The sequence below is a fragment of the Ostrinia nubilalis genome, chromosome 1, assembly GCF_963855985.1.
Source record: "Ostrinia nubilalis chromosome 1, ilOstNubi1.1, whole genome shotgun sequence".
In the NCBI taxonomy this organism is placed as follows: Eukaryota; Metazoa; Arthropoda; class Insecta; order Lepidoptera; family Crambidae; genus Ostrinia; species Ostrinia nubilalis.
The window spans coordinates 18,526,049-18,553,729 of NC_087088.1; the positions used below are offsets into that span (position 1 = coordinate 18,526,049).

The 27,681-nt window shown below is 42.4% G+C and overlaps 2 protein-coding genes across 2 annotated transcripts; both read right to left on the bottom strand.

Moving 5' to 3' along the window:
* Nucleotides 1-3,354: 3,354 nt before the first annotated feature.
* Nucleotides 3,355-4,770, bottom strand: LOC135076613 (gamma-butyrobetaine dioxygenase). The gene has a single exon (XM_063971043.1). It carries the CDS (start codon nt 4,691-4,693, stop codon nt 3,473-3,475), a length of 1,221 nt encoding a protein of 406 aa, XP_063827113.1. The 5' UTR covers nt 4,694-4,770; the 3' UTR covers nt 3,355-3,472.
* A 617-nt stretch (nt 4,771-5,387) lies between these two features.
* On the bottom strand, nt 5,388-26,066 carry LOC135076857 (sulfite oxidase). Its single transcript, XM_063971330.1, has 15 exons — nt 25,870-26,066; nt 25,346-25,503; nt 24,343-24,472; nt 23,270-23,470; nt 22,786-22,888; nt 22,520-22,649; nt 21,193-21,265; nt 18,940-19,047; nt 18,737-18,878; nt 16,793-16,927; nt 15,297-15,489; nt 13,028-13,228; nt 11,801-11,911; nt 10,216-10,388; nt 5,388-6,998 (listed from the first exon to the last, which is right to left on the bottom strand). Exons 1-15 carry the CDS (start codon nt 25,896-25,898, stop codon nt 6,867-6,869), a joined length of 2,019 nt encoding a protein of 672 aa, XP_063827400.1. The 5' UTR covers nt 25,899-26,066; the 3' UTR covers nt 5,388-6,866.
* Nucleotides 26,067-27,681: the final 1,615 nt, after the last annotated feature.

Here is a 27,681-nt window from a genome sequence, read left to right on the forward strand (position 1 = left end):
ACCCTAGGCGTGACGGCCCGTATAAGATATCGAGGGTCTTGAGTGACACTACTTACCTCCTGGAGGGAGAGTCTGGAGCGAAGTTAGGGAAATACCATGCCTCACAACTTACTCCGTTTGTTGGTCACATCCAGCCGCCTGTTAGGGAAAAGCGTAGGCGAGGTAGGCCGCGTAAGTCTTAAGCTAGTCCAGACCGCGTTGCGTCGTCTGAACTAGAGGGGGAGGTTGTAACGCGGCAACGCTATTTCATAACGTTTATAACGTTATCGCGCGCGAACAACGCAACGTTAGTGTTATCACGCCATCTCGTCTAATAGCGAATCACGCGGAAGTATGGTGCCGCGCCCTTCCCTCGGCCAATCGGCGCGAGGCAGTCCCCCCCGCGCGTCTCGCGACTCACGCGGAAGTTCTAGAAGTTTCCTTCTTCCCGGTGCGCGACGCCAACGTGAACGGTCGATTTTGAGCTAGCCTATGTTGAAATATGTAAATTCCTATAAATGTTTGCCACGAAGTTTGTTTAGTCGTAAGCTTGAGTTCAATAAATGATTATTGTGAAACCACGACTAAACACAGGTTTATACCTTATTACGTAATTAAATAGTTAGGTAACAACAAACATCATAACAACACCTTAAAGATTAAAGAGAACACTGCTCACAAAAGGATTGGCAAGTTGACAATATTTTATGCCAAGGGTCCGCAAATATGTCACGATGAGGGTAGTCATCCAGGAGTGCATTGAGGGCGGTGTGCATTCGGCAGAGTGGGGACTCAGCGTGCGCTACCGTGCGGCTTTGTGGCCGGGCGAACAGCTTGTGCCGACGACAGGCGCGATGCCGCGATGCCTGGTGTAATTATTGGGCACGAATAAACACGATAATTGTTCTAGGAGCTCGGGACATTGAGTATGATTACGATTGCTTTACACAATTCCACCTCTGGTTACAAAAACTGTTGTTTTGGGTTCTGGAAGTTCTGGAAACCCGAACGACATCAGAACGCGTTTTTCAGCGTGCCTGCTGTATCTTTTTGGTAAATAGTAGGTACTGGATTAACGGACTAAGGATAATTTAACGGAACTTAACGAGTCCGTTAACATTTTTGAAAGTTAACTTAAAAGTTAATCCGTTAATAGATATGTTAACTTCGTTAATTAACGATTAACGGATTAACGAGTTAATGCCCAGCTATGGTTTTTGCGTATAGAAGTGGCCGAGATTCAACTTCTAAAATAAGGACTTCAGGATCCCACTCACTACATCGTATCGACGTTCTCGACAAGCACGCCCAAAAAACAAAACAGAACAAACACGTCCAACCACTAAGAGAGCGCGCGGCGTACTGATCGCAGCGCCGGCGCTTTTTTAACGCTCGTGTGAATAATAATATAAAGTTTCATACGGCCTATTCCTAACGCTCTGCGTTGAAAATGCAACACTGCTCGATAAAAAAGCGTCGCGTTTTAAAAGCGCCGACGTGTGAACACGTACTTGGATATGCATATGTTCTATTTGAACGCTTTTTTAACGGACGTTAAAAAAGCTCTCGTGTGAATTAGGCCTAATTCACACGAGAGCTTTTTTAACGTTTTAGCGTTGGGAATAGGCTTGGGTATGCATATTATGTTCTATTTGAACGCTTTTTTAACGGACGTTAAAAAAGCTCTCGTGTGAATTAGGCCTTAGGCTTAAAAAAAAGTCGACTATGCTTTCCGTTCAATTACCCTCCCTATACGGAATCGCGTGCTCTGTGCGGAATCGCATGCAACTTTAAGGCCCAGAACAGACGGTGAAACGCAACTGCTAGTTACTTTTGAGTTGCATCTATCTAAGTTTCTGCCATAGCGTCCGTTGAGAGACCACACATGACGCGACCAGTTTGAAACTTTCAGTTTCAGTTTCATTCATGAGAATCATCAGAAAGTCGCAATTTCGTTGCAGTTGCGTTTCACTGTTTGTTCTGGGCCGGCCTAACTTAAGATTGAGATGTGCGTAATATGGAACGTTGATCTATAATCTGTCAAGTTTATTAAAAAAAAAAAAATTAAATGTCAATGTCACTTTTTTAAAACCAAAACAATGTGAAAACAACCACAAAAACAAACTGTGTGTTGAGTGTAAAATTTTTGGATTGGAAATTAATTTCGTATAGGTAGAACGGTAGAAGTTATTACGTGCTCTGTGGGCAAAATGGACCCTTGCTTTCAAGATATAACTGTGGAATTCCTAGCGGTTGCATTTCATAGCATACTTTATTACACTTCAGTGTACCCACAAAGCGTTTTTGAAACTAGAAAAAAGTACAATGTGGTTGTTTACAGTTGCATTCATCCTGAAATAAGGCAATACATTGATTTATGTTTAAAAAGCATCCAGGAATGTCTAAAGAATGGTCAACTAAGTCGAGTGGTATTTGCAATCACCGACGCTGACTACGCGGCTGTTATGAAGTTCGTATTTGATGTGCACAGAACTGAAGACTATGACGAGACATCAGACGCGTATTTAATCCAAGCCGAGCAGAATTTACGAGCTTTTTGCCTCAGTTTAGCCAAATGTGATACATACAAAACTTTACCAGAAGATGCTAGTTTTACTATTCATATCCACACAAATGAAGCTATGGCGGTTTCCATGGCACTCGATCCTGTATTTGAAGATTTTCCTTTGGTGGAAGTAAATGGGAAGAGGAAAGACATGGACAATATCATCCCATTTAGGAGTTTTCCAATAAGAAACTATAGGTTAGAAAGTTATGTGGAGGTATAAAACACCAGTGTATTAAAACTGGGCAGGATATGCATAATGTGTTGTATATTCTGGGGCCACCTTATCAGAAGATGAGGCATACCCTAAAAAATTACTTTCGAGCTCCGTCACATGCCCATGGAAATGTACTGGCACTATGGGAAATTGGGCAAAGCCTTCAACTACCTGTCTCTGCCGGTGCCTGTTAGGCCATACCTGCAGCCTCCTCAACCACAGTGGATTTACATTAAACATGGCTTTTATACAGAATTCTGTGATATTTATTAAGAATTAATTAATAAATTATGTCATTAAAGAATGTGTATTTTAATTTTGCCTAATTTGAATCATATTTTTTTCAAATAACTGCTTTTAGGCAGTCTGGCTGCACAATAAGATCTATACCCACAATAATATGACCAGTATTTTACCTATTCTAAGCAACTAGGTTGTCTAGAAGAGATCATTTGTCTTATATGGTGTACCTACAATAAAGTGCGTTCTATCTCTATTTTACAACTACGATTATTTTTCGCATCTTTGCCTGCTCTGTTATCAATATTTTATTTACATAGTTTTAGATGTAAAGAAGATAACAACCACCAAAATCATTCATAAGAATTTATTAAGGAATCTACTAATTTGTGAATGATCAAAGTTGGACGAATTATTTTAATGAAGGACACAAAATTTTAATTTTAATGAACAGTCATTGAGAACAATGACTAAATACCATCTTCATTCTTCAATTTGACTGTCAGACAGCGCAATCGCGAGTACACCTCATCCCAGTCAACGTATGCGCCTATCAGCCTCCGGACGTTATTGCCGTTGTCTTCGTACGCGTTGCGACCGTGGAGCAACCTGATGTTGTCGAAAATCAGTATCTCTCCAGCCTTGGTCTTGAAATTGGCAGCAAAACGCTGGTTCAGTTTAAAGAATAAACTGTGAGCTTCATGCCAGGGCACCACACTCTCTATCGGTCCAGGAAAATGACTGCCTCTTTGGGGAATGGAGAAGTTTACCCTGATTACTTCACCCTTACTGTCAAGGCAGATGACTGGAGCTCTGTACAGCTTAAAGAAATCGTTGCCGTGTTCCGTGCCGATGTCGCACCATTCGACCTCGGTTTCTGTCAATACTTTAAACTGGTCTGGATGATGTTCCTTCATATAGTGAGCCACGTAGTGTGCGTCAGACAGAAGATTATCACCCCCTTGCCCTTCAGTCTGTACTAGACAGTGCAGAGAATTCACTCCAGGGCAGTATTCGTAATAGGGTAAATCTGTGTGCATCTGCAAATTACTCGATAGATACGCCACATTGCTCGTGTTGGGAACATTTTGAACTATGAATTTGACCCCATAGTGCGTCCGTTTCGTGAAGCCAACCTTCTCCACAATAGCATCCCCTGCAGTTTCAGAATCCGGTGTATTTTGAATCAGCGCAACTCCATACACGGAAAGTTTATGCAACCAGTCATAGAGTGCTTTATCAGAGTTCAATATTTCGTGATAATCATGCTTACTGAATATCTCAGCGAAGTTTTCACTGTTCCACGTGATTTTCGGCGGTTTGTATATTGTCTCGTTGTACTTTTGTTGACTTTTAGGCGTAAAGCTTCTGAATTTTAACCAGTTTAATTTATACTGTGAGGTGTGTCCGTCGGTCCAGCATATTTTCACGGAGTTTTCGTCCTTAAATACGTCTTTTGGTTTGACGTTAAGGTCGAATTTCGTCCAATCCAATATCCGGCTTTTGGCGGTCTTGTGGAAGCACTGTTCGCACTGGCAGTTATCTCGTAACCACACGTAGGGGAACTTGAGATTTTCGCCGCTGATTTCTACTTGTAAATGTTCATGTTTGTAACGTTGCACTAAAGTTTGCGAAGTTTTTATTTTATTGCCACCCAATATTAGATTCACAAGGCGTTTCGTCGCGAACATGTTTCGCTCGCGAAGGTCAGTTAACTTGTAAACCGGTTCGGAGTTTGGAGTTTGATAGCTAGAGATAAAAGTAGCTCACATTTACATAAAATATAACGAGATGATATTCGTATGATGTAAAGTCCACAACAATGTATGGAGTGATTAGGCGTGTTGATAAAGTTTAGTTGACCATTATCTCATGCACAATAACTGTGCTAGTGGGTATTTATTAATTTGAAGTAGGAGGTTAAAAGTCGAGAAAATATCTACTTTATCTACCGATAGGTAGCGCAAGGGCTACGGAGAATTTGAGATCCTGTTTAGGAGAAAAATAAATGACGTAGTTATTTAACGACAAAATAGTAAATTATTTATCTAGTTGATATTTACGTTAGCTATAATATTTAAATGTAAATCAACTAAAAAGACATTAAATAAATCCTCCTTCACGCAACCGGGTGATAGTAAAACAAAAGATAACAGAATATCGGAATGACACATCTTAGTTAAAAATGTGTAATTACCGTAAAAGGTTTGTGGACCGAGTGTCTCTGATAACAATAAAATAAACATTTGACTTCTTATTACTATTTTTATTCAGATAATAGGTGTATAATATTATGGCCAATGATTACAACAAACTTACTAAATAGAACTTTCAATTTTAAAAAATATATACTATAATATAAATTATGTAACTAATCAAATCAAATCAAATCAAAATCATTTATTGCATAATGTAGGTACATATTATAGGTCACATAAAAAAATATATTGTTCAGCTACATCATACCATATCGGCATGCAACAGAATCAATTTTTCGTGATTCAAGAAATTATACAAAAGAATTAAATTAAATGTCACAATAATAATTAACAATGTCAAATTTAGTAGATAGAATTTAATATTACATTAGTATGTCAATTTGTCACATAGATTTGATAATAACAAGGTCAAACAAACAATTTATGTAGAATAATGTCTTTAAATGGATCTATCCAGGAGGAATTCGCTAACTGAGTAGTATGCTTTATCAATTAAAAAGTCGTGTAGGATTTTTTTAAAAATAAATAAGTCTTCTTTATTTCTTATGGTATGTGGTAATTTATTATAAATTCGCGGTGCCATACCTGGTAAGTTTTTTGTAAACAATGCTGTTTTGTGTTCAGTTGAGCATATTCTGTTTTTGTGTCGTATACTTTTATGTACTGAGAATAAAGGAGGATTTCTTCTGACAAATAAACATACCTCCTCAATGTAAATTGATGGGAGGGTTAGTAGATAACTACTAACTACTTAAAATATACGTTTTACAAGATATACCTACAATATAACAATCTTTAAATATATGTAACAAATTTTACTACAACTCATATTATTAGTAAATAAATTATGTATGTAACTTTAAAATCTAAGAATATTCCAGTTGTCATGTACTTTTTTGTGTTGCATGCATTGAATTTTAAAATAAATAAACTTTATGTATGAAAATAAAACAAAATAATAATCTCTGATCTTTTGTCTAAATACTTTTGTTCATGTTTGTCTATTCAAGTCCTAAGAATGTAAATTTCTTAACTGAAAATGTAACACAAAATCATAGAAAATAAGATACCTAACTAATTGTTCAAAATAATTCCTAAAATCATTTTATGATTAGTATTAAATGGCGAGTTTGACTAAAAGTTGGATAGTTTCTAAAAGCGTTCTTTGGCCGTTTTTAAGGAAGGATACGGATAAATTATATTTTAATTTAGATTAGTTATAAAAATATTCGGAAGTGACAAAATAGTAATATCGTATTTTAGAAATCATCATTATGGCTACTCACCTCATAGAACTATTCCTATGAAGTTATACAGTTAGTCACGGATCCAGTTCTTTTCATTCGTTTAAGCCTAAGCAAGCGCAGACCACCAACTTTTAGTTGGCCGATAAGTAGGGCCCGATTTTAATTTGTATGAAGAATCGGCCGATATCAAATCGGTGTAGTGTGCGTACTTTCATTTATACATGCCAATACTGATTAACAGCCCGACTCAACTATCGGCCAACTAACAGTCGGTGGTCGATGCCTAGGCTAAAAAACATAAAAAAGGTCATTAAGAACTACGGCCCCTTTTCTATTGCGGGTCCCATCAGGGCCATCGTTACTAAAGTGAATCCGCGCATATACAGGCTGTTTACAAACTATTGATGTTGTACTTTGACTCTGATCTTGTGGTATGCGTTGCTGAGGATGCCCCGGATGTTCCAGATGTCGTGGAACTTCTCCGGCTGCGTGTTGAAGTTGCTGTCCGTGGCCTTCACCCAGAGCTCCACCTGTTTTCAGTTATTCAAATCAAATAATCAAATCAAATATAATTTATTTGCATTAAATAGGGTTTCACAAAGTGGGTGTTATTACATTTTTAAGTTATTGTACTTATGCCTATTTAGCCATACTTAATTACAGCATGCAAATTTTAAATTTTGTCCTACATCATTAATTAAAATTATAATTTATTTTATTATAATGTCTTATTTTTAAGAAAATCTCCTATGGAGTAAAAACATTCCTCTATTAGCCACTTCCTCAACTCCATTCGAAATCTATTAAAAGGGAGTAACTTTATTCTCTCAGGAATCTTGTTAAATATTTTAATGGCCATCACATGTCATAACCATTATTATTAAACCGGATCGTTTTTGGTAAAATTTCTAAAGTAAGCTTGTTGGGGTTTCTCAAACTTCGGCTCGTTTTGTCTTTTGACTGTTGAAACAAGTGTATATTTTGTTTTACAAATTTTCCCATTTCTAATATACAGGGTGTTAGGTAAATGGGTATATGAGCCGAGACTAGCCCATGTTAACATACTCATATAAATACTATAGTGGTGTCAGAAAGTGGATATCGTAATATTTAATAAAAAATATTTTCCCATACAAAACTAAATAAATTATTATTATTTTAATTTTTGGACAGCCCTACGATCGCGCAACTCCCTCCTAGGTCAAACGTGGTCAAACGGTATTTCATTCACAAATTTTGACGCGAGTCGGCACCGCCCACTTTTATTATTACTTTTGAACCAATTCTTCACTTACCTCTTTTTATTGACTCTGCAAGCAATCCAAGGTATTCAGGGGGTAACACTTCACTCTAATTCACAAAACGAATCGCAACACATCTATCACATCCATCCACTCACTTATTCACCTTCCCACGCTTTCAAGTGACCGGGTAGGTTCTTGTAGTGAAATCCTATTTTCAAGAACGGGATCTCCGGGTCTCCCTTCGGTGGTATGGTGGTGTCGATTCACCCACCCGCGAAAACATTAAGATACAAGGCATCGTGGAACGGAAGGTCTCCCGGACATAAATCGTTCATCACACTAAAGAAGACACAAAGTCCTATTGCACCAACACCACTCAACACACATCACCATAATTTCACTGTATTACTTAGCTATTTGAATATCTAATTATCCAGAACGTCAACAACAAAACATCGCAACGAACGCAAATTATTTACTGACAAAATAATGTAAACAAATAAACATAGCCGCATGGCGCATGCGCGGTGCAACTAGTGCGAGGTCATTATTTTTTCCATAAAATCGGTAATCGATATTGATATTACAAAAAATCGATTAAAATATCAAATTGTTTGAAAACCATCTGAGTAATCAATAGGAATGTCTTAAAATCAATTATCGATTAATTGATAGAACCTACCTACCTGAAATCGCTCATACTATCGATTGGTCTAAATCAGATAGAAGATATTGAAAAAAAAAACTAACAACACAGTTTTATTTGGTAAATTAAGAAAACCGTAATCTGCCATGCTTTTGGAAATGTTTTAGCTAAATTTAATTTGCGATAAACGCTGTTATTTTTCTTAGAAAATAATTAATATGATATTTTATTAACGATAGTATGAGTGATTGGGTGGCCCTTCGATAGGCTATTGATAGACAATCAGCAAGATTACTGACCAACTGGATTGTAATTACGGCACTGTAATTACGACACTTTAACCCCAGAGACGACTCGACCTTCATTAGTCAATCATGAAATGAAAACTTAACCCCAACCACATGTCGTCTCCATTAATGATTGGAAATTAATTAATGGCACCTGAATTTATTATTTGTAGAAAAAAAAATCCTTCAACGATTTATTATTGAACAAGAGAAAAATCTTAATCGATTTTTTGCCTTCAATGTCACTTCCCTACTCTTTCTTGCAAGTGAAAGCCGCCGTGCGATACGTCTTGCGTCTCACTCTCGCTACCGTGCCGTCCCATTGTTCGAGAACAATAGGACCTTTCGTTGACCTTCAAAGATTAAACAGTGCGTTGGACACGTTTCTTTAATGCCTAAGGTTTTTTTTCAATAATCGTGATTTACGATGATAAAATTTAGATGATTACCTACAATGTCTCATTTTCCTTAATCAGTTATCAAGTTTAATGATTATTCAATTAATTTTAATAAGTAAATTACAGGCAATGAAGTAAAATTAATTCTTGACCACTTTGTTTACTTTTACTTATCCTAATCGAATCAAATAAGGTAAGGGAGTATTTGACTTATGCTAAATCTTTTTAGATGGACTGATTTTCCTGGGGAACTGCTTAAGGTTTTTGCCTCTCAGAGAAAAATTTTTAGGCAGAAAATAATAATGAATTCTGTTATTTGTTTTATCTACGCAAGTTTGTCGTACTATTAATTTTCAGGGGTATCACGACGCAATCTGGCGACAAAAACTGAATCAGCTGATTACTCAATAATGGTACCTTTCCCAGACTTTCTGACACCACTATAGTATTTATATGAGTATGTTAACATGGGCTGGTCTCGGCTCATATACCCATTTACCTAACACCCTGTATATACAGGGTGTTAGGTAAATGGGTATATGAGCCGACACTAGCCCATGTTAACATGGTCATATAAATGGTATGGTGAAGTCAGAAAATTGATATCTTAATTTTATTATTTTATTTTTCATACAAATCGTATTTTATAAAATTTATTTTGTATGAAAATTAAAAAAAATAAAATGATGATATCAAATTTCTGACTTCACCATACCATTTATATGCCCATGTTAACATGGGCTAGTGTCGGCTCATATACCCATTTACCTAACACCCTGTATATATAATATTCGTGAGTTAAGAGGAAAAGCAAAGATGATGAGAACAGTCAACTAGCATCAAGAGAAGAAGAACGACTACCACAGGCATTTTTGTTCCATGTTTCATTGACTAGAGGGTAGACGGATAGTTAGACTCGAGTCATTTATCATACACTTACGAGATAGACATTATTTGCTTGATGCTTGTATAAATGTTCTGTTCTATATTGACTTGTATTACTATTATGACTAACGAGATGCCTTTTGTAATCTTTACCTCCTTCTACGCCTTGTAACAAACAAGTACACGATACTTTTAAACATTCCTGAGACGCGGGGTTCACACAGTTTCTAAGTCTTGTGTTACTCCGAAGCATTCGTTCGAGACGTATAGAAGCTATTTTCTCTTACCTCTTTCTGCCCCTTATCCACGGGTATGTTAGCTTTCCACAGCATCCAGGAGTAGTGCTGCTTGTGAGGTGCTGGGTCCACGGCCGTCGGTTCAGCTTCGATCCAGGTCTTGCCTTGATCAGCACTCACATCTACCCGCAAGATCTTAGCGCCGCCACCGGAGTACGCGTAACCTGGTGATAGTTTGAATATACAAGATGGGTCAACGTTAAACAAGTGAATTAACTAAGGAATTTAGAAAGTATACAGGATGTCCCTAAATTAGCACAGCACTATGTCACTGGTGGTATCAGTGTGCTTACCATGAGTTTACGTTAGGTGTGCTCGCTAGCGACTGCGTAAAAAATGACATGCACAATTGTATGACATATTGTGCAGCGCCCCTAGCGGCTACTTTCAAGAAATAAAATCTTCATAGATTTTTGACGTACTCGCTAGCGAGCACACCTAACGTAAACTCACGGTAAGTACACTAAACCTAAGACGCATCGAACAAGTCTAGTGCTAATTTTGGGACATCCTGTATAAAATACCACTGCAGTTTATTTCGCTGAAAAATATACTAGATAACCTTATGATGCATCAATACTCCAACGACTTAATGAAGGTAGGTACAAGTAGGTGGTAGAAAAAAGCGCTATATTATCCTGTTCACTAGCAATGCGTTAGCATAAGATGCGTGCTATGATTATCAGCGCTTTTAAACGATAATTATTTTAAGTTTTTCCTGTAATTATTCGAATTTTCCTCGCCGTAAAAACCATCCTTGGATTTCAAGGAACATTTAAAAAAAATGGTATAAAAGGTCCAGCCAGGCGATGTTGAGTTATGCGCTTACTTTTATATTATAGATTATCTTAAATCGATAATTATGTTCGACTATATCCGGGCGCGCATCGTAGGCTAGCAATAGAATACTGCCTGAGTAGCTATGCTACCTTACCCGTGGCTACCACATGCTCGCTCGGGGCTGGCTAGAGTTGCTAGGTCCAAAAACACAAAAGCCGGACTCCAGTGCTTCATTTGGCCGGACATTTTACTCTAAAGCCGGACGTGCAATTAGTGAACTCACGAGTGAGTACTATCATCATCGGTTGCCCAACGTCCTGATGCGTGGGCAGCCATACACCTGCCAACCCTACTACCGACAGAGCGCAAGTCGTGTATCTGGCGACGGGGCGCGAGGACCTTTTGCGAAATGTAAAAAGCCTAACAAAAGCCGGACAAGCCGGACACGCAATCAAAGCAAGTGGAAATGGGCAGGGCACATAGTACGCAGAACTGACGGCCGATGGGGCAGAAAGGTTCTGGAATGGAGGCCGCGTACCGGAAAACGTAGCGTGGGACGTCCACCTACAAGGTGGACCGACGACATCGTAAAGGTAGCAGGGAAGCGCTGGACGCAGGCCGCTACCAATCGATCAATATGGAAAGCATTGGGGGAGGCCTATGTGCAGCAGTGGACGTCCTATGGCTGAAATGATGATGATGATGATGACGCAATCAAAAAGCCTAACTATGTCCGGCTTTATCCGGACACCTGGCACCCTACACAAGCGGTGCGACGTGTGATGACGTCACTTACCCGTAGCCACCACGTGCCCGCTGCAAACCGGCACCGTATCGTCGGACTGCGGCCGGCAGAAGGCGGACGTGACGGGCAGACTGTACACCGGCGGCGCGACGTGGTGGTGGTGACGTCACTTACCCGTGGCTATGACGTGTCCGCTGCAAACCGGCACCGTATCGCCAGACTGCGGCCGGCAGAATGCGGACGTGACGTGGAGACTGTACACCGGCGGCGCGGCGTGTGGTGACGTCACTTACTCGTGGCTACCACCATGCTCGCTCGGGGCTGGCACTTTAACGCGGGCAGCGCAGCGTGTGGTGACGTCATTTACCCGTGGCTACCACATGCTCGCTCGGGGCTGGCACCCTACGCGACGTGGTGGTGGTGACGTCACTTACCCGTGGCTACCACATCCTCGCTCGGGGCTGGCACCCTACGCGACGTGGTGGTGGTGGTGACGTCACTTACCCGTGGCCACCACGTGCTTGCTCGGGGTTGGCAACCTACGCGACCAGCGCGGCGTGTTGTGACGTCACTTACCCGTGGCTATGACGTGCCCGCTGCAAACCGGCACCGTATCGCCGGACTGCGGCCGGCAGAATGCGGACGTGACGTGGAGACTGTACACCGGCGGCGCGGCGTGTGGTGACGTTACTTACCCGTGGCCACCACATGCTCGCTTTGGGCTGGCACCCTACGCGACGTGGTGGTGGTGACGTCACTTACCCGTGGCTACCACGTGCCCGCTGCAAACCGGCACCGTATCGTCAGACTGCGGCCGGCAGAATGCGGACGTGACAGGCAGACTACACAGGCGGCGCGGCGTGTTGTGACGTCACTTACCCGTGGCTACCACGCTTGGGGCTGGCACTTTAACGCGGGCAGCGCAGCGTGTGGTGACGTCACATACCCGTGGCCACCACGTGCTCGCTCGGGGCTGGCAACCTACGCGACCAGCGCGACGTGTGATGTACTTAAATTTGACTATTCTTACCGTTAGATACCTAATTCCTGGCAATAAGTGGTGACTGAGTTTGTTCCGGCGTTTCTTCTCAGCACTTGCCATATGTTTGTCTCGAAGCGCTGGTAGGGCCCAAAAGATAAGGAGACATGTAAAGTGCCCCATAAGGGCTACCTTTTCTTTTTTTATTATTTTCTATTGACGTTCATAAGTGCCACTTGTGGTCTAAACTGAATAAATATTTTGGATTTTGATTTTGATTTTGTGATGACGTCACTTACCCGTAGCCACCACGTGCCCGCTGCAAACCGGCACCGTATCGCCGGACTGCGGCCGGCAGAATGCGGACGTGACGGGGAGACTGTATACCGGCGGCGCGGTAGCAAAGTCCGCCGTCTCCCACGTTTTGGACGGGTTGAAGGCGCGGTAGTCCTTCTGGTGCCAGTGCGACGGGCTCTCGTCTTCAGAGATAGTTATTGATTCTGGAGATGGAATGGAATGTTAGAATGTGGCTTGTGGTAACCTCACGTGTATCAGATTCTTCCGAATTTTGTTACAGAAAGAGAGAAGAGGGAGATAGAGAGGCAAAATGGTAGATCTTTATCAATAAATAAATAAAAGAATAAGGGAAAAGTCACACGGTGCGGTGCGGTCGCGGCGCGGCGCCGGAGCGATGTCGCTACGGCGTCCTGCATATAAAAATCAATGATATGCCAGACGGTGCGTTCCGACGCCGCACCGCAGGCACACCGCACTCCGATTGAGCGAGACGGGGTGCCGTATTGGGACGCCGCATACCACTCACAGTGAGTGAGCGCAAAAGCGAGTACTCAGCGGCCGTCATGTGTATAGATGACCCTCGCTGAACTGTCCCACCAAACTCAATGACAGGGGGGCGCTACCACCGTTCAACTATATGGTTTCCAACATGGCAAAAATCGGAACCAGCTATCCGGTATTGACGGTGGCGCCCCACTGTCAATGTCATGGATAGGACAGTTCAGTATTTTGGAACTATGAGCGATGAGTGAGATGTGAGTGAGCGAGAGAGTGAGTGGTGAGTGAGTGAGGGAGCCATAGAATGAGTAAGTGAGAAGTTACCCAGCCACTTGACGCTGCGCACGGCGCGCGACTCGTCATGTGTGAGTGAGCGAGTGAGTAAGATTGTTTAAGACCGTATGTACAACATGGAATGCAATAAAGATATTGACTATTAAGCAAGCCAATGAGTGAGTACCCAGCCATTTCACGCTGCGCACAGCGGGCGCGCCGGGCACGACGACGCGCAACGGATAGCCGTGATCGGGCGGCAGCGCGACTCCGTCATGTGTGAGTGAGTGAGCGAGTGAGTAAGATTGATTAAGACCTTATGTACAACATGGAATGCAATAAAGATATTGACTCTTATTATTATTAATGAGTGAGTACCCAGCCACTTCACGCTTCGCACAGCGAGCGCGCCGGGCACGACGACGCGCAACGGATAGCAGTCATCAGGCGTCAGTGCAACTCGTCATGTGTGAGTGAGTGAGGAGTGAGCGACTGAGACTGTTGACCTTATGTGCAACATGGAATGCAATAAAGATATTGGCTATTAAGCAAGGCAATGTGTGAGTGAGTACCCAGCCATTTCACGCTGCGCACAGCGGGCGCGCCGGGCACGACGACGCGCAACGGATAGCCGTGATCGGGCGGCAACGCGACTCGTCATGTGTGAGTGAGCGAGTGAGTAAGATTGTTTAAGACCTTATGTACAACATGAAATGCAATAAAGATTTTGACTATTAAGCAAGCCAATGAGTGAGTACCCAGCCACTTCACGCTGCGCACAGCGGGCGCACCGGGCACGACGACGCGCAACGGATAGCCGTGATCGGCCGGCAACGCGACTCGTCATGTGTGAGTGAGTGAGGAGTGAGCAAGATTGATTAAGACCTTATGTACAAAATGGAATGCAATAAAGATATTGACTATTAAGCAAGGCAATGAGTGAGTACCCAGCCATTTAACGCTTCGCACAGCGGGCGCGCCGGGCACGACGACGCGCAACGGATAGCCGTGATCGGGCGGCAGCGCGACTCTGTCATGTGTGAGCGAGTGAGTAAGATTGATTAAGACCTTATGTACAAAATGGAATGCAATTAAGATATTGACTATTAAGCAAGGCAATGAGTGAGTACCCAGCCATTTCACGCTGCGCACAGCGGGCGCGCCGGGCACGACGACTCGCAACGGATAGCCGTGATCGGGCGACAGCGCGACTCCGTCATGTGTGAGCGAGTGAGTAAGATTGATTAAGACCTTATGTACAAAATGGAATGCAATTAAGATATTGACTATTAAGCAAGGCAATGAGTGAGTACCCAGCCATTTAACGCTGCGCACAGCGGGCGCGCCGGGCACGACGACGCGCAGCGGATAGCCGTGATCGGGCGACAGCGCGACTCCGTCATGTGTGAGTGAGCGAGTGAGTAAGATTGTTTAAGACCTTATGTACAACATGGAATGCAATAAAGATATTGACTATTAAGCAAGCCAAAGAGTGAGTACCCAGCCATTTAACGCTGCGCACAGCAGGCGCGCCGGGCACGACGACGCGCAACGGATAGCCGTGATCGGGCGGCAGCGCGGCGCCGTTCATCGTCGTAGCTAGTAATATACGGCTGGTGGGGTCGGCCGCCATGGATAAAGGAATGGACGTGCTGAAGTTCACGCCCGTTGCGTCTATGTCCGAGCCTGTGAACTGAAAGAATATACTCAGAATCTGTGTGTTACTATGTATAATTAGCGTTTTAGACGGCTATTACTTAAAAAAAAAAAAAACTTCTAACGATCAAAATGTTTAATTTATAACAAAAGAACAATAACTTATAAAAATAATTACTATTTCCGACACAATTAAATAGCAAGAGTGTGAACGTCCGTCCGATCCGAGAGCAGCAGCAAAAGTGAGCTCCGCCAGCCCGTTCGCTCCCAGCGGCGTGCGCGCCCCTCCGAACAGGCCATGATCACGCCATGTGACGTCACAGCTAAGCCCCGCCTCCTCAGACGCATTCCTCAGTTAACAGTATAATTTGTATGTATTTAAAAAAAAAGTATATAAGTAGTATATCCGTTAAGCTAGCACCCATAACACACGCATTAAGTTGCTTACTTTGGGGCTAGCTGGCGCTGTGTGAAATTGTCCAAAGATTTATTTATTTATTAAAAAAAAAAAAAAAAAAAGAATCTGAATTAGCTGATCGTGACGTCACGTGCATGCCGTGCGTGTGCCTAGCCTAACTACTAAAGTCCGGTCGCCGAGCAGATAGAACTTCGTACAATAACCCCAAGCTACCCATCCTTATCGCTCGCGCGTATATTTATTCCTATCGCGCTCGCGGGTGGTTATTGTACGAAATTATATCTGCTCGGCGACAGGACTTTAGTACAAGACTGGTGTTTCAACGTGGTAAATTTGGAGCTTAAAAAAAGAAAATATCGGATGATGTCACAATTTCTAGGCTTATGTTAAACTATAAGATGCATGTTTTCCAAATAAAGAAAATAAATAAATAAGTAATGTAATAATAACAGAACCTTAAACATTTGTTTTTATTTTGTTAGATTTGCTTGCAATAAATATGCTAAAATTAAATATGCATCTATGTAACCACCTAAAGAAAATTGAGTCCACAATTTAAGCATACACAACAGATACCTAGGGCCGATTTTTCAATCATCGGATAACTTTTAGCTGAAGAATAAGTTTGGCACATTGACAGTTTCTGTATGGGAAATATATCAAAATGACAAGTCTATTCCTCAGTTATAACAGACTAGCTTTCCGCCCGCGGCTTCGCACGCGTGAAATTTCGTTTGTCACAGATCGTCATAAATTATAGCCTATATTATGAACAATAATACTGTAAAGTTTCATCAAAATCCGTTCAGTGGTTTTTGAGCCTATTCATTACAAACATACAAAAATAGGTACAAATCTTTCCTCTTTATAATATTAGTATAGATAACAGACGATTGATCATCTCTCATTGTAGTGTACTCACAATGACGTGTTTCCCCTCGGTGTTCTCCAAATCGACTCCACAGTGCACGAGCACGTCGCGCAGTAGCACGCCGCCCCAGCGCGCGTTGGATACGGCGCCGCCCGCCCAGCTGATGCCTTTCACCGGCTTCACCTGCTTTGAGGGAAATGGGGATACATTATAAATTGTCTCCAAGATAGACACAAAAGTGTAAGGCCGGGTTCCCACTATGCCGGACCGGCATTTCTGCCGGAAACCGGACACCGGACAAGGGTGTTCACATTACACCGGATCACCGGATCCGAAATCCGAGCCGAATGAAGTGCGGGCGCGGCGGGGTGGGCCGCAACTACACTCAACATCAAATAAACCGCACCTTCCGCGACGCGAATTTTAAAGATTTTCTTCTGACACAATCATGGTGCCCCAACAATATTGGTGTTATTTGAAAGCCCAATAAATATCCTTAAAGAAAAACACATTTAATTTCTAAATAAATGATTATCATGTTAAATGTGACTTGAAAAGAGACCTTACTTTGGGCTCACCTCTGGGATCAATTAGACCAAATTTTATGGTTATAAAAGCAAATAATGATCACACCTGTCCTCTTTAACAGATGGATAACGATTAATCCCAACTTAACAGTTTTATAGCCATAAAAGTTGGCTCAAGCGTAATAGCCTATTTTTTGAAGAAGTGACTCTGGATCCTTCTAAAGACACATTTTTGGGGTAAAAACCTTTCCTTTAATGAAATGAAGCTTAGAACTAGCCTTTTAAATGGTTCCAATATTGGTGGGAAGTGGGGATGCATACGTTTGAAAGTGCTTGTTGCGGGAGGTGCGATTTATTTGATGTTGAGTGTATTTCACATTACTCCGGTCCGGTGATTTTGCCGGCATTTTGTAGCGACAAAACGCTCGGTAAAAATGCCGGGCTCGGCAAAAAAGCCGAATCCGGAATAACGTGAACAGCTTCATACAATTTGTACCGCCGCTAGGCCTTCCGGCGATTTTACCGGACCGGGAGATCTGCCGGTCCGGCATAGTGGGAACCCGGCCTAAGCTTCAACCACACCAACGCGTGCAGATCGCCATCGCCGGCGCGATTATAGGCCAATAGGCGGACCAGTCCGCGCGACTTGTCATTGGAAGTCGAAGCATAATGGAATGGAACCCTCAAATTAAGCGAACTAATAAGCGATAAAATAAGGCAGTTGACTCTAGCTACTGATACACATTTTTATGTGGTTTGCAAACTCGATGGCACTGAATCCCTTTTTATATTGTCCCATCTGGTATAATGAAAGATAACTTGTTTAACTTCTCAAACAAAAGCTTTTTGTTGGCACCCGCTGTGATGTACTACACAAATAAAGAGTATGCGCTATGGCAACACTGACTAGTACGGCGCGGTGGGGGGTCAGTTGTAGTCGGGCCGTCACACAGGACGGACGTCGGTGCTTGCCAGTGTTTTATTTAAAACATCATACCCGCGTCGCACATCAGTGACGTTTTGAAACTTGTTCAGGTCTTCGAGCGTAAAGTCCATCGTTCTGACGCCGCAGTCTTTGACGATGACGCAGAGGCTGAGACATCTAAACAAATAACTTTAACGCACCAACCTCGTTCATCTCGCTGCGCCTATTCCCCGCGCACATCAACGCCGCTCTCAAGGTGACGTGTTTGAACTTTGGTAAGGTCTTCGAGCGTGAAGTCCTTCGTTCTGACGCCGCGGTCTTTGACAATGACGCGAACACTATAGCCGCTAAAGAAGTAGTTTCAACGCACCAACCTCATTCATCTCGCTGCGTCGATTGCCGGCACACATCAGTGCTGCTCTCACGGTGACGTGTTTGAACTTGTTCAGGTCTTCGAGAGTGAAGTCTTTCGTTCTGACGCCGCGGTCTTTGACGATGACGCAGACGCTGTAGCCGCTAAACAAATAGTTTTATCGCACCAACCTCGTTCATTTCACTGCGTCGATTCCCCGCGCACATCAACGCCGCTCTCAAGGTGACGTGTTTGAACTTGTTCAGGTCTTCGAGCGTGAAGTCCTTCGTTCTGACGCCGTGGTCTTTCACAATGACGCGAATACTATAGCAGCTAAAGAAATAGTTTTAATGCACCAACCTCATTCATCTCGCTGCGCCTATTCCCCGCGCACATCAACGCCGCTCTCAAGGTGACGTGTTTGAACTTGTTCAGGTCTTCGAGAGTGAAGTCTTTCGTTCTGACGCCGCGGTCTTTGACGATGACGCAGACGCTGTAGCCGCTAAACAAATAGTTTTATCGCACCAACCTCGTTCATTTCACTGCGTCGATTCCCCGCGCACATCAGCGCCGCTCTCAAGGTGACGTGTTTAAACTTGTTCAGGTCTTCGAGCGTGAAGTCCTTCGTTCTGACGCCGTGGTCTTTCACAATGACGCGAATACTATAGCAGCTAAAGAAATAGTTTTAATGCACCAACCTCATTCATCTCGCTGCGTCGATTGCCAGCACACATCAGTGCCGCTCTCACGGTGACGTATTTGAACTTGTTCAGGTCTTCGAGTGTGAAGTCCTTCGTTCTGGACGCCGCGGTCCTTGACGATGAAACAGCTAGACAATAGTTTTATCGCACCAACCTCATTCATCTCGCTGCGTCGATTGCCAGCACACATCAGTGCCGCTCTCAAGGTGACGTGTTTGAATTTGTTCAGGTCTTCGAGCGTGAAGTCCTTCGTTCTGGACGCCGCGGTCCTTGACGATGAAACAGCTAGACAATAGTTTTATCGCACCAACCTCATTCATCTCGCTGCGTCGATTGCCAGCACACATCAGTGCCGCTCTCAAGGTAACATGCTTAAACTTGTTCAGGTCTTCGAGAGTGAAGTCTTTCGTTCTGACGCCGCGGTCCTTGACGATGACGCGAACGCTGTGGCGGCTAGCGTCAAGGTCTGGAACAGGCATGTGTTGGCGCACGTAAAATAATTCGCTGCGAACAAAAACACGTGTATGTTCTATCTAGTCGCTATAAGGTTTAATTTTGATGATGATGATTGGGAAGAAAGACAATACATAATAAATTATAATCATCTAAGTTATGCCCGGTTTGAGGATTTGAGATTTTTAGCTAAGTTCTGCATTTCCTTGTAAGACAATAACGGGTACAGCCACAGTACAACAACACAGGTGGAGTTGGTTGAGTTAATTTTAGTTATTATCATAAAGATTTTAGTCCAAGAACTAGACAAGTCCTGAATTAGCTAGATTTGTACAGTGCGACTGAAAAGTGTATAAGTAATTTATAAAGCATCGATTTAATTTTTTACAAAATCGATAAGTTTAAGGGCAGAAACTGCGTTAAGCATACAAAGTGCTTCGTCGCGGGCACCCGCGCGGGGGACTTTCGTATGAAAGGCTTATTCCACTATTCCCCGTTTACTCCAATTATTGGAACTTACGTTAAAAATAAAATCCTAATAAACGGGGATTGTCAACGGGGAATAGTGGAGTAAGCCCGTATGAAACCATGCGGGTGCCCGCTTAACGTAGTTTCTGGCCTACAGGTGATCATGAGTCTTATGACCAACATGCGATCACGACTGTAGCACAACAGCCGAAACGTGAAGCTGCAAGACTCATGTAGGTACTTCCCAAAAAATGACGCATTTAGACTCGTTCGTTAGATCTATTTTAATGTTATTGGTAATGTCGCAATTTGGATGAGAAAGGGGCTACATAAATAAACTCCGACAAACGTTACTTCGACATTACGTTACTTCGGCCGACACTACTGAATATCGACATGACTACTACGACACTGCACTACTCAGACAAAGGATATTACGCCTTTATTGAAGGCTTTACTTCGACACTGCACTACTCCGACAAAGGATATTACGCCTTTATTGTAGGCTTTACTTCGACACTGCACTACTCAGACAAAGGATATTACGCCTTTATTGAAGGCTTTACTTCGACACTGCACTACTCAGACAAAGGATATTACGCCTTTATTGAAGGCTTTACTTTGACACTGCACTACTCAGACAAAGGATATTACGCCTTTATTGAAAACTTTACTTCGACACTGCACTACTCCGACAAAGGATATTACGCCTTTATTGAAGGCTTTACTTCGACACTGCACTACTCAGACAAAGGATATTACGCCTTTATTGAAGGCTGTACTTCGACACTGCACTACTCAGACAAAGGATATTTCTGCCTTTATCTGAGTAGTGTAGTGTCGAAGTAAAGTCATGTCGATATTCAGTAGTGTCGAAGTAACGTTTGTCGGAGTGTATTTAGGTAGCCCTTGTTTATTTTATCGTTATTCCTACCGATACCTACTTGGGCGTGTCAAAGTGCGCGACCTGGTATTGTGGCGGCGTCTCGGCGTTGAAAGGCTTGGCGGTCTTGACGAGCAGCCGCTTGTCGCGGTAGGGCTCGCGCACCCACAGCTCGTCGTCCGAGTGGTCTACCACGTCGTCGTCGTGGAGGTTACCTGGTGGGGCGAAATGTTTTATTTATTTATTTATTATTCATTATTGAGCAATTACATATTTGATCCAAATAGCGTCCTAAATCCTCATTAGGTTTGTCTAGACACTATTGTTCTCTATACAAATAAAAACAAACGTTTTAGTATAAGCATTCACAACACTTTCAGATATACAAAATATTATTACAGCGAAGTGCGCCCTACGATGACGAAAGACTCGACGTTTAGAATAGGGGGTTGATGACTAAGGCCAGCTGTTTATGGAGGGAAATCGAACCTTAACTTCGAACTCCTCCTATGTTCTTCTGATTAATTTCGTTGCGGGTCCAATGACAGTTTAACTTTCCCCCGGGACAAGCAGCAGTGGGAACGAGAGGTGGGAATAGACCCGTAGCTGTTTACGGAGGCCTAGTTTCATAGGCGCTTATTCTTCACTGTACGGTGTACATATTGTATTACACTCAAATCATTCCGTCAGCAAATCCGCCGTTCGTACGTTCTAATTCCGTTCAATAAATCAGTGCTTTCATCGCATTCATAGCAATCACACGTCATTCTTAGCATTAGCATAACATTGTAATTTACGAAATATAGCAATAAACTCTTAACTATCTCAATCTCCAGTATTTCATTTAGCATTCTTTAGATGTACTTCTCTCACGGTACAGTCACTTTACGGAGGCCTAACTGATTAAATACCCCGCAGACTACAGAATTTTTTGTCGGCCTATAGTTTCGTCGGACTGTTGATCAGTGTGAACATGTATGGAGCGCGCACATTACACCAATTTAGTATTGGCCGAACTTCTTAGGAAAGTATCAGTGGAGATTTGATTTTCATTCTAAAACATATTGGAAAGCATAGATAAATGATGTAATGGGCTACAGCACCCAACTAATCTGTTTATTGTTATGTAGATCACGTGTTGCAGCAGCGTTGCAGCAGTGGGAATGTGTGGGATTACTTCCATTGTCTTCATTTTGTCGTGTCGACAACAAACTTACACAGTGTCAGCCCAAAATTCTGCTACAAGAGTACTCCCATTGTTACTTTTTATCTTAATAAAGTGCAGTTATATTTCACACCTATCCTGTAAGTCTCGAGCAGGCCGAACACCTCGGGCGTCAGGTGCATGCCGTAGACATTCCAGAAGGGCTCTATACTGAGCCCGGCCGCGTTGAGGATCTGATCCCCGCCCGGGTGGGAAGGCAGGAACTGGTCGCGTCATACACACCTACCCTGTAAGTCATACACACCTATCCTGTAAGTCTCGAGCAGGCCGAACACCTCGGGCGTCAGGTGCATGCCGTAGACATTCCAGAAGGGCTCTATACTGAGCCCGGCCGCGTTGAGGATCTGCTCGCCTCCCGGGTGGGAAGACAGGAACTGGTCGCGTCATACACACCTATCCTGTAAGTCATACACACCTATCCTGTAAGTCATACACACCTACCCTGTAAGTCATACACACCTATCCTGTAGGTCTCCAGCAGGCCGAACACCTCGGGCGTCAGGTGCATGCCGTAGACATTCCAGAGAGCTCTATACTGAGCCCGGCCGCGTTGAGGATCTGCTCGCCTCCCGGGTGGGAAGACAGGAACTTGGTCGCGTCATACACACCTATCCTGTAAGTCATACACACCTACCCTGTAAGTCATACACACCTATCCTGTAGGTCTCCAGCAGGCCGAACACCTCGGGCGTCAGGTGCATGCCGTAGACATTCCAGAAGGGCTCTATACTGAGCCCGGCCGCGTTGAGGATCTGCTCGCCGCCCGGGTGGGAAGGCAGGAACTGGTCGCGTCATACACACCTATCCTGTAAGTCATACACACCTATCCTGTAAGTCATACACACCTATCCTGTAAGTCTCGAGCAGGCCGAACACCTCGGGCGTCAGGTGCATGCCGTAGACATTCCAGAAGGGCTCTATACTGAGCCCGGCCGCGTTGAGGATCTGCTCGCCGCCCGGGTGGGAAGGCAGGAACTGGTCGCGTCATACACACCTATCCTGTAAGTCATACACACCTATCCTGTAAGTCTCGAGCAGGCCGAACACCTCGGGCGTCAGGTGCATGCCGTAGACATTCCAGAAGGGCTCTATACTGAGCCCGGCCGCGTTGAGGATCTGCTCCCCGCCCGGGTGGGAAGGCAGGAACTTGGTCACGTCGTAGACACCATGCTTGTACGTTACCCAGAAACTTTTCCTGTGGATAGACAGCACATCAGACAACACAGTTAAATACAAACTTTATTATTATACCTGTTATAAATTGATGTAACTCATTGTTTTGCATTGGGACCAGTAGATCAGATTGTACATAGTGCTTAGCATAAATCTAGGTACTCTATTGTTCACAAGCCGGAAGACGTAGCGTGGGCAGGCCTCCCACTAGGTGGACCGACGATCTGGTGAATGGAGGTGCCTGGATGCGAGCGGCGCAGGACCGGTCTTTGTGAAAATCCTTGGGGCAGGCCTTTGTCCAGCAGTGGACGTCTTTCGGCTGAAACGAACGAACGAACGAACATTCTATTTCTATTGTATCCATAAAAAATTTCCCACATTTGTAATTCTCGTAATATTAATAAAGCCTTTATTAGAAGATCACTGGCAATTCAAAATACTGTCGCCCATGACGCATTCCTCGAAAACAATGGATGTTTAATGGCTGTTACTATTAACTATCTTCAAGAAACTATTGTAAATAATTTTAGTGGTTATATCTACTTTTGACGTCATAAGTATGCACAGATAGCTATGTAATTATGTAATCTGTATTGTAAATAGATAAGGCAGAGTGAACAATATAGCAAAAGCATATCATATTTGTTCAAAGAAAAACAAAAGTACTAATTCTGGAGTAATTTAAACCTTTCAGATGATTACTACATTAGCCTTACAGTCTATAATAAATAATAGCCTTGGACATTTTACACTACGCTTCTAGTCCCAAACTAAGCAAAGCTTGTACTATGGGCTATGGGTACTAGACAATGGTTATAAACATACTTAAATACTTTAAATACTAGTAAGTAGTACTTTAAATATCTTTGGTTTAAGATTCTTTAGAATACTTACTTGGAATCATGCTTGCTGACCTCGTCGGCCCTGAATGTGGGCAGATCAGGCCGCTTGACACCGGCTTCACACGCTACGTCAGTTGCTTCCTTCTTACTCTTTTTCAACTTTTGCTTGACATCTAGTTTATCTGAAAGAGATAAAAGTACGTAGGTGAGCATTTGTCTACAAAATTAATACACTATACTTAATAGATTTTAAGAAAAGGATTAAGGATTACTTACTTGTTATTTTCTGAAAATATTAGAAACTTTTACTTGAATATTTTACAAAATATGTTAAATGTATGTTGACTGGAGCATTACGTGGCACGAAACCATAGTAAAGTAGATATTTGTGATAAATAAATATTCTTGGACATTATACGCTGTGCCGTCCAATCACAAACTAAGCAGTTTGTACTATGGGCACAGAATAATAATAAGTACTACGTACAGAAGTTTTACTTCGCGAAGGTATTTAAAAAAAAATATGCTCAATGTCATTAACAATATGGTGTAATTTAGCCTGTCTCAAGAGTCAAGCACCATTTTGTTGACAAACGTCAGTGATCGGCACTGCGCCGAAGCTATAGGGCTGACTTCGGTAAAATGATGTGACGTGAGGTGCCAAACTGCGGAAAATGGCGGAGGAAATACATGATTTAGCATGAATTATCATGAATAATATTAACTAGGTACTTATTTACCTCTCAGTGTCTTGAGGCAACTTAAAAAAGTACAATCTGTGTTTTTATTATTATTTAGGCAGTTAAACACTGCACAGTATTTAGTACACCATTTTCTTTATTTTCTTCCATCATACACAAGAATACGCGTGCGTGAGTCAATGTTTGCTCGTATGTGAGGCCTTGTCAAATAGTATCCTGTAGGTGGACCATCGTGCGTGTTTTGTTTTCGATGTAAACTCGCGGAGATGAACAGGCCTGCTATGGGTACCAGACAATGGATATAAACAATAGAATGATGTGTATTAATTATTGTAGTTAGAACAAAAATATTACCTGTAATGGCAGACCCAATGAGAACAGAGCCAAGTAGAACCGATCCAGTTATCTTCCAGTTTCTCCGCCATCTTTGTTGTTGATCTCCAGATTTGTTCTCGCTAAAGCTTCGGATAGCCACTGGAGTGAAATTCAATACTCTACTTCTGGCCAGTTCACTGTAAATGAAATCCACATTATTACAGCAGGCACAATGCCACTCCTGTGAGTGGGTTACAAGTTGCCATGACCTATTTGACTTGGAAAAGTACCCACTTTAAATGGTAAATTCACAAAACTTTTAAGATTCAAACTAAGAAGTCTCAATTGGTTACAAATGGAATAGCTGGCCTTGATGAAATTGATGTAACTGAATGTTTTCATGTCATCAGCAACATCACCAAATATTGATAAAACTTAGGTTAAGTCAGTCTAAAGATTTCTTGCTTTTATTATCTGCATGATTACTTGGTCAGAGGGTAGGGTTAGAGGAAAAGACGAGAGAAATCTCGTCGGAAAGACTATTAAAACTAGTGGTCACTTACCGAAGCCGCAAAATAGTTTTGAGAGACATTCTATGGCCGTATCAACACAACATGAACATGGTAAACATAGATAAGTGCACTGTTATCAGCCAAATCAATCTTCTTGACCTTGTATTGTAAGAACTTTGGTAATAATAGTTGGATTTTTAGCAGTAAACCAGATGGACGATTGATGGCTGATGATAACTGACTGACACTGACAGGACAGACCGAATCAAACTGACAGTCAGCTGACACTATCAACTGTCAACCTGACAGTTTATTGGACTAGGGATGGGATGATGACATCATCATGATGTACCAAAATATTGTGTCCAAAAGTTATCGATGTTGACTTGTAACGTTTACAAAGAAGTGTCGAAATCTCGAAGCAATTGATTCAAAGTGGCCGATAAAAGGAAATATGTATTCACTTTCTGTGAACGTAAAATTAAGTTTACGTTCACAGAAATAATTTAACAAAAATATAGTCTTATTACACGTGATGAGATCTCGAAATTAATCATTTATTGTCGTTCGTTTCAGCCAAATGACGTTCACTACTGGACAAAGGCCTCCCCCAAGGTTTTCCCTAATGAACGGTCCTGCGCTGCCCGCATCCAGGCTCTTCCCGCGACCTTTACCAGATCGTCGGTCCACCTAGAAGGAGGCCTGCCCATGCTACGTCTTCCAGCCCGTGGTCGCCACTCGAGAACTTTTCTGCCCCAATGGCCATCGTCTCTACGAGCTATGTGCCCCGCCCACTGCCACTTGATTTTAGCAATTCTGCGAGTTATGTCGGTTACTTTGCGGATCTCCTCATTTCTGATTCGATCACGCAGGGAAACTCCGAGCATAGCCCGCTCCATCGCCCTTTGGGTGACTTTGAGCCTTCTTATGAGGCCCACAGTAATCCGTATACCATCACTGGCAACACACATTGGTTTGCTTATATCTCTGAGTAACATTTAGGGTCTTATACAACACAGATTTCAGTTTATTTGAGCAGGTGTCGATTTTAATGTATTACTAGACTTATTGAAATTGAAAAGTAGATGTTAGATTTCTCTAATAAAAGAATCGATATTTTGTTGCTGATATCTTTACATCCTTAATAGGACATGACGTCAATTCGTATACAGATTAAATACCAACGCGGTGGATTATTAATAGTTCCAACAAAATCCGCTGGCTGCTTCATCCCGTTGGCCGCTAGATTTCTGTTGATTTTAATAAAATAATTAAAATAAAATTTTAATAAAATATTTTGTTTACAGTTTGCTGTTGCATTATTAAAATATGCTAGTTATTACATACCTACGTGATATTATTATACTTATGTAGGTAAATAAAATTAAAAGTTTTGTAGGGTAGTTCACCTTGATGAAAGTTAGTTTACAAAGTGAAAAAAAAAAACTAGTTAGAAAGTAAAGCAGTGAGGATAACCTAACTAACTAACCTATTTGTCTTGATTTAATTACTTAGCGTTAAATAATTTACGTTTATTGATATTGCATAAATCGTAAGAAGAAAGCTAGAAACCGGTGATCCCTGTGTGTGAAGTGAACTGTGGTGTGAACTCATGAATGGGCTGAAGTACAGAAGAAGGTGCCAGCAAGGTAAGCTATCCATAGTAGCAATAAAATTATGGCAAAGATGAGCAGTAGGTTTGTTTTTACATAAATATTATGTTGTCAGTCAACTACTATTTATTATGTATAGCCTGACCAGGAACATAAAAACCCTCGCCATGTTGCGGAAAACTAATGGTACTAATTTCTTTTAATGGCAACAGTAACTGAAAACTTCATTGACATGTCACCTTGCATGTCA

Bases quoted from the DNA above. Each gene is read 5' to 3' on its own strand.
- LOC135076613 (XM_063971043.1), bottom strand. From the start codon at position 4,693: ATGTTCGCGACGAAACGCCTTGTGAATCTAATATTGGGTGGCAATAAA.
- LOC135076857 (XM_063971330.1), bottom strand. From the start codon at position 25,898: ATGTCTCTCAAAACTATTTTGCGGCTTCG. The intron at 22,650-22,785 runs GCATGCACCTGA...TGACGCGACCAG, and splicing joins AGCTCTCTGGAATGTCTACG to TTCCTGTCTTCCCACCCGGG. The intron at 13,229-15,296 runs GTACTCACTCTT...TTCCATCTCCAG, and splicing joins GCGCAGCGTTAAATGGCTGG to AATCAATAACTATCTCTGAA.